The sequence below is a fragment of the Leptonychotes weddellii genome, chromosome 11, assembly GCF_054177405.1.
Source record: "Leptonychotes weddellii isolate Sample4059 chromosome 11, ASM5417740v2, whole genome shotgun sequence".
NCBI lineage: Eukaryota > Metazoa > Chordata > Mammalia > Carnivora > Phocidae > Leptonychotes > Leptonychotes weddellii.
The window spans coordinates 4,880,568-4,888,246 of record NC_138379.1 but is presented as its reverse complement, the minus strand read 5'-3'; the positions used below and the strand labels follow the sequence as shown (position 1 = coordinate 4,888,246).

Here is a 7,679-nt window from a genome sequence, read left to right as displayed (position 1 = left end):
CCCCCCTCTCGTGTGCTCGCTCTCTCTCATTCTCTCTGTCTCAAATAAATAAATAAAAAAAAATCTTTAAAAAAAAGATGGGCCACAGGGCCCCCTCACTCTCTGCCACTTCCACCCCATTATCAACCTTCTCATTCCACCCACCAGGATCCATAATGGCAGGTCAGGGAGAGGAGGTGAGGATAGGAGTCCAGTTAAATGATAGCTGGAGTGGAGTGGATCTGACGGAGGCCAGACAGATGGAAACCGGAGAACAGGCTCCACCTGCCATAGACTGGGCCTACAGCTTACTTGCTGTGTGACAGGTCCCTTGCTCTAGAGAGCCTCAGTTTCCCCATCTGAAGAATAAATGTGTTGGTCAGAAAGGCCTCTGAAGCCCCCCCCCCCCACCTCTGGCTTTCGGGGATTCTGTGTGTAGGAGCTCTAGACCCCAAATGCCTAGGTTAGAATCCCAGCTCGCCCACTTACCAGCTGTGGGATCTTGGGCAAATCATCTGTCCTCTTTGGGCCTCAGTTTCCTTACTTATCAAAGGAGGATAAGAATTATACACATAATAGGATGGAATGAAGTGACACACGCCAAGTGTCTGGCATTCAGGAGATGCTCAGTGAACAGGAGGTCAGGGCTTCGGGTGGAAGAGTTCTGGCCAAAGACAAGATCTCTTGAGACCTGGTGTTTGAGCTGAAAGGGAGGGGAGGGCACAGAGGGAGGCATGAGGAGCAAAGGGTCTGTGGACGCTGCCAAGCCATCCCCAGGGGCACTGGACCTCTGAAGTTCCAGTCTACCCCCCGGCATCCACTTTCCCCCTCCGTCAACCACTCATAAGCGCCCCACACCCCAAGCCAGGAACTCCCAGCAGAACAGGCAGCCGGGGCCGGGATGGTGCAGGGAACGGAGCAGCCACGAGGCGGCAGCAGAGACTCGGCTGGGGCCCCAGGGGACTCCCGGCCTCGGGGAGAAGGGGGTCGGGGGGGGGGTCAAAAATGCGGCAAAGGTGACGAGGCCAGGGGGCACTGGAGCGCATGGAGGCTGGAAGGTGGTCACCTGCCTGCTGCCCCTGCCATCAGGTCATGCACTGTATTCTCACCTAGGTGGTCATTTGGTTGTTTTTCGTTTCTCCAGTTTGTTTATTCTTTTGAGTCAACCAACCTTCCTTCCTCTCTTCCCTGCTCCATTTTCCTTCCTTTCCCCTCTTTGTCCAGCCAGGCAGTCAATCAGACATAACATCCTGAGCCTCAGTTCCCAAATCTGTAGAATGAAGGAAGCAGATCACTTGCTCTGCTCACGTCACAGTCTGACGGCTGAATGAAATAATGCATATGAGGTGTGATGTCACGAAAGAGACCTGCTGTGTGGCCAGACCTGGATTCAAACTCAAGTTCTGCCTCTTAGTAGCTGTGGATCTTAGACAAGAATTTAACCTCTCTGCCCCCCAGGGTTCCTCATCTGTAAAATGGGGCTAACAATTTCCACCTGCTAGGGGACAGTGCCGGCACGCAGTTAGCTATCCATTAATGGGCGTTGTTATTCTTAGGAAATGTTCAGTGAAACTGTAAGGCATGACATACGTCAAGGATGTCATTATAATGATTATCCCTATAGCAACCAAGGCCAAACGCCTCTGCCTGACTCTCAGCTCCCTCCACCTCCAGTCTGGCCCCACCTGCCTCCTAGCCTTGTCACCCAAAGCCCGATGACAGCAGCAGTGGGGAGAATAGAGGATGACAAGGCTGACAGCTGATCCTTGGGGGACGGGGCCCCTCCCACCACTCCTTGGGGCGGGGAGCCCTGCTCGGTGGCTACACACCCAGCTCAGTGCCAAGTCATTGCTCAGCCCTTTGGCAGTTTCGGGGAGGAAAGAGCACCTAAAGGGTGGGGATGTCATGAGATGCTCCCTCCATCCAGATGAGGCTCCATCCCTCCTGCTGACTGTGGCCCTGGCTGAGCTTGGAATAAGAGTCAGGGGTCTGGGCTCTGCCTCTTTGCAATGGGGACAGTGACTCCTGCCCCAGCTGCCTCATTGGTCCCCAGTGAGGTTCAACATGGGTTGAGGGTGCTTTTCCACCTGCCTGGCTTTGAACTCCACAAGGGATGACGTCATGACCTGCATGGGGCAGGGTGTGTGAAACCCAAAGATTCTACTGTCTATTCCTTTGAGCTTCACTGAAAGCACTCAATCCAGGATCTGGGGAGAGCCTTGTGCCCATTTTCAAAAGATTTCAATTCAGTTCAGTTCTGTATTTATTCCCAGCATCCAAAATGCTCCACTATCCAGGCCCTGTTTGGCATCTCAGCCTCTCCTGGCACCAGCTCCCCAACCTGACCTCACCTTCCATCACAGGGAAGGACCACAGCACCCCCTCAAAGTGCCCCCTCTCTCTTGCCTCCATACTTTGGCTGTGCTGCTCCCTCAGTTTGGACCACCTTTCTCCCCCCTCCCCCATTTGACTATCTCACTTTTTCTTCAAGACTCTGGCCCCTCTCCTTAGAAGGGTTTCCCGATCCCTGCCCCCCCCCCAGGTAAGGAACCAGCCCCTCTTCCCTATTGCTGTCCCACTGCCTGTCCCCATCTCTACTGTAGCTCTTACCACACCGATGTCCTGCCTGTCTCCCATTCTAGAGGTGAGCTTCTCAAGATAGGGACTTCATCTTGAAGTGTTCAAGGTTTGCAGGCCCTTGGGCATCGGTATTGGTTAAATAGTAAGGATCACTGACATGCACCAACCATGCACCAGGCCCTACTCTAAGCACTTTATTGGTGGAAGGTTCCCTCACTTTCCTTAGATGATGCCCCAGCCAGAGCTGAGACAGGTGGTCAATGACCCACCTGCATCGAAACTTCCTGGTGCTGGCTGGGGCAGGGCAGGGCAGGCCAGCAGTGCCAGCAACTGACCCATAAGGGTGTGCCCGGGTCCCCCCCTTCCCACCTGGCCTTACACATCTGGAGGGAGGATTGTGGTGGGCTCTGATTCCAGAGCCCTGGGGGAAATGCACATTCTTTCCTTCACTCATCCATTCATTCACCCAAAGTCACTGGCTCTTGTTCAGGGCCGACCGGCGCTGGGCACCGGGGACCCAGTTCTTGTCCCTTTAAAGCTGGTAGGCTCACCTGGCTGACCCCCGCCTCCTTCCTCCCAGGGGAAGTGGGCCAGGTGCCTCCTCTTTCCCTGTCCACCCTCCCCACACACAGTCATCGTTCGGCTCCTTGTCTCCTCCCCATCGGACCCGGGTGCCCTCCCGAGGACGCAGGCTGAGCGCGGGACCCGGTCCTGTGCCCCCCTCCGCAGGGGCTCCAGAAGAGTTTCCCGAGGGGCCAGCCCCGCCGCTCGCCCCGCCTCCGGGCGCTCACCTGGGCGCGCGCCCCCGCCCCCGGCCGCCCGGCGCGCACTTCCTCCCGCCGCCCCGCCCCTTCCACATTCCTGCCCCGCCGGCCGCCCCGCGCCGCTGCCCGCCCGCCCGTCCGCCCGTCCGCCCGCCCGCCAGCCGCTCGTGATGAAGGCGGCCCAGGCCGCGGGCGCCGAGGCGCCGCAGGGCGCGCGGTCGGTCAAGGTGGTCCTGGTCGGCGACGGCGGCTGCGGGAAGACGTCGCTGCTGATGGTCTTCGCCGAGGGGGCCTTCCCCGAGGTGAGTGCCCGCCCCTCCGGGCCCCGCGCCCCCGACCCTGCCTCGCGCGCCTGGCCTCCCGGTCGAGTTCCGCACGCGCGTCCCGGTGCACCCACCGGGCCCTCCGAGGGGTCTCCCAGCGGAGTGTGGGCTCAAAGGCAGTTCTCGCTCCGCCATCGGAAGCGAGGGCCTCAGTAGTATCAACTGTAAAGTGGCAAGAACGGCACCTCCCTGGGAGAGGTGTCCCAGGGACTGACTTAGGCAACCTGGGTACACCGCAGATCCTAAGAGGGCACTTGGTGGCCCAGCATGGCTGGGAGGGACTAAGGACACTGGAGCCAGACTTGCCTGGGTTCGAGTCATGGCTTTGTCACTTAAAGCTGTGTGTCCTTGGGCAAGTCCCCTACCCTCTCTGTGCCTGTTTTCTTGACCACGTAATAGGAGTAAGGATGGTGCCCACCTTCCAGAGTCACTGTGAAGAGTGAGTTAACACAGGTCAAGGGCTCAGCTCTGAGTCTGCAGCAGGAAGGACTCACTGAAATTTGGGAAATACCTCTTCTCCACCAGCTCTTGCATGTACAAAGGACCTCTGGTGGGCTCTGTCGTGGAGGTCAGAGCACACCAGACTCAAGTCAGATAGCTTGGTTGGCACCTCAGCTCTCCTCTAACAAACCTTGTGGCCCTTGGTACCTTGCTTACCCTCTCCGAGCCTCCATTTCCTCACACAACCTCAGAGGGCGGGTGACCCAGTGAGGTGGAATTAGGGTAGGGCTGAGAGACAGCCTGTGTGTGCCTGGACATCCTGGACGCGCTGGGCACATTGGCTGTCCTTCACTAGCGTGCTCAGCCTGTCCAGGCGGGCTCCCAGGCACCAGGACGGGGGCTGGACCCACTCACTCTGCCACCGTTCAGCCCAGTTCTGGGAGTCCATGGGTTTGCTTCCAGCATCTCATCTCCTCCTGCCTGTCCCATCATCCTCCAAACCCCTGGGCTTTGCAGGCCCCTGGGAGTCTGATGGGGGAGGCAGGAGAGGCTAGGCCTGGTAACAGTGTCAGACCTTCCTTTTCACTGCGGCAACATCGAGCCAACTCTTGCTTTGTGGTTTATGGAACTGACGTCACCTCCTCTGGCCAGTCACATTTCTTTTAAGTTGGGTGGGACAAGTTTCTGGGCCCCCAGGCACTGCCCAAAGTAACGCAACAATTATGGCATGGTGGGGAGAGGGATCAGGCCAGCCAGGGTCTAGGAGACCGGCTGGGAGGGATGTCCCGGGCCCTGAGACATCCTTGATGGCAAGGCTCATCCTGATTCCAGAGAGGTTGCAACATGGAAATGGGCATCTGGAAGTTGATGGAATGTGTGTTTTGAAGGGCAGGCTGGGGCTGGCCAGGGGAAGGGAGGACATGCTTGTCACCAGGGAGATGGACCTGTCATTGTCTAGGCTCCTCATCTGTTAGAGGACCCCTCTACTTCCAGGCACAAGAAAGAACCTTCTTTTAAAAGAACCACAAGGTCCAAGCACCAGAAAGGCCTCATTTTAGAGGTGGGAAAACTGAAGCTAAGAGACAGTCTTGCCTTGGGGAGCAGGGCCCAGTGGTAGTGCAGGTCAAGAGCCCAGATCTCCCCACCCCTGACCAGGACACTCCACAGTCCCCAGTGCCCTGCCTGCCAGACTAGCCTTCTGCTCCGGCCCCGAGACTCCTCCTCTTGGCAGGCCTCCAAGCTCAGGGAACCAGCAGCTAGAAGACCTCGAGTCCCCCAAAGAGCAGAGAGTAGGCTGGGATTTGAAGGGGCCTCAGGAACCCTTGTCTGGCTGTGGCCCAGCCTCGGGTTCAAAGCCAGGGAGCAGAGTAGAGAGAGCTCCTGAGGTAGAGGGAAGTCCAGGCTGGGCACCAGCTTCTGCCCAGTCCTGGCTGACGTTTGGATTAGCAACCATTCCAAAGCCCAGGGGTCTCACAGAAGGGTGGGGAGAGGAGGGGGCAGGGAGGACCAGCCCTGCCTTCCAGAACCAGCTCAGTCCCTCCTGGTCCGCACAGGGACTCTCATGGGTGTGAAACCCCTGACTCTCCTCTCTTGAACTACGTTCCCCCATCCTGTAATGATCCATCTGTCTGTCTGTGAGCCCCATGAGGGCAGACCCAAGCCTGAGTCACCTCTTCCCTGGTCTGGCTCAGACCTGGCCCTGCCTTTCTGGCAAAGAACAGCTCAACAGATAAGATTAGACACTTACTGGTCAGAGTGACCCTGCCTGGTGGCTCGAAGAACACAACAGAGAGTGTAGACAAAGTCTATGGCGGGGGGGAGGGGGAGGTTATGCCAGTTACAAGCCACGCAGTCTGGAATGGGGCTTTCCTGTCCACTCCTGATACCAGGGGCTGGAGAGTCGGTGACCTCAGGAGAGGCCAATGGCCTGGGACAGAGCCTGGCATCTTTTTTTTTTTTTTTTTAATGATTTTATTTATTTATTTGACAGAGAGAGACACAGCAAGAGAGGGAACACAAGCAGGGGGAGTGAGAGAGGGAGAAGCAGGCTTCCCGCCAAGCAGGGAGCCTGAGCGGGGCTCGATCCCAGGACCCTGGGAGCATGACCTGAGCCGAAGGCAGACGCTTAACGACTGAGCCACCCAGGCGCCCCCGAGCCTGGCCTCTTGAGCCAGAAAGACCCGGTTCCATCCATAGCCAGCTGGTACTGTGTTACCCTGGGCAAGTCACTTCCCTTCTGTGTCATCAGGAAAATGGGGATGGCACTAACTTCCTGAGGCTGCAGGGATCAGAGACCAGGTGGAGGGCCATGCACAGTAGATCCCCCAAAAATGTGGATGATAGGGTCATCTCCACAGGCATTTGCAAAGTGCTGATACATGCCTCCCCAGGGCTTCGTGGCCGGCTGCCCTCCACCTCAGATCAGGAGGGGTCCTGCCACAGGTGGGAGGTGGGTGAGTGGAAGCTCCGCAGGTGTCAGTCCCTTCCATGGTGACAGGCTGGGGAAGGACACACCACCTGCAGGGATGGACAGCAGCTGGCGTGGCCTCCCCTATCACACTGTAAAGGGACATTCTTCTCCTCTAACCAGTGAGGGGACAGGCCCAAGGTCACACAGCTGGTGAGGGCCAGAGCCCGTCCTAAGCCAGGAACATCTGAGTCCAAAGCTAGTGCTATAGCCATCATGTCCCACTGTCTCCCGCCAGGCAGGGGACCCGAAGGGAGGGGCCCTGGGCAGGCCGGGCGCTGGGGAGGTAGGTGGAGCCCTTGTCTGTACCTCCGAGTAGAGGGAGTGACAGGTGACTAGAGTCCAGGGCGGATTGAACCCCTATCCCAGGGCCATCCTCGACTTCTCCATAGCCCACTCTGGGACTCACCTTTCTCCCCACCCTCCCCCTGTACCTCCCCAAGTGGCCTGGAGGCCCGCACTGACCCACCACTAAGGGGCTGCCCCTCCCAGCAGCCCAGGACCTGACTCAGTGCCTGCGGCAGGCAGGCAGACCGGCTTGAAGTCCGCCTGAGTCAAGGCAGGTACGGGCGCCACCTGGCCTAGGAAGTGGGGAGGACAGGAGGCCAGGGTCTCCCCATGCTGTGGCCCCACCGACCAACCCTGAGCAAGTGAGCGAGCCTTGGGGACCCTAGCTGTAGCTGGTCCAGCGTGCCACTCCAGCAAAGGGCTTGTGTCGTGGTCGAGTTTTGACAACCTCCTCACCTGTTGCACGTTCCCCCTTCTCATTCCTGCATTTTGTCGGTGTACCAAACCCATCCTGTTTCCATTCATCCAGCCTTTACGGAGAGGGAGTGTGTCAGGCTCTCGGCCTGGGGTGGCAGGGCTTGGGGCCCAAGTGACTTCCTCCTGACGCCAGACAGGGCTGATAAGAAAGGCAGAAATGGAGGGGCGCCTGGGTGGCTCAGTTGGTTAAGCGACTGCCTTCGGCTCAGGTCATGATCCTGGAGTCCCTGGATCGAGTCCCGCATCGGGCTCCCTGCTCAGCAAGGAGCCTGCTTCTCCCTCTAACCCTCCCCCCTCTCATGTACTCTCTCTCTCTCTCATTCTCGCTCTCTCAAATAAATAAATAAATCTTTAAAAAAA

At 58.0% G+C, this 7,679-nt stretch overlaps 1 protein-coding gene across 2 annotated transcripts in view; it reads left to right on the top strand.

Moving 5' to 3' along the window:
• Positions 1–3,442: 3,442 nt before the first annotated feature.
• The window catches only part of RHOD (ras homolog family member D), a 9,722-nt gene continuing 5,485 nt past the window's right edge, over positions 3,443–7,679 (top strand). For both annotated transcript variants that reach the window (XM_081797702.1, XM_006749312.3), the window contains exon 1: positions 3,443–3,625. In XM_081797702.1, coding sequence (XP_081653828.1) covers positions 3,494–3,625 — 132 coding nt within the window. In that variant the 5' untranslated portion in view covers positions 3,443–3,493. The remainder of the gene's footprint in view (positions 3,626–7,679) is intronic.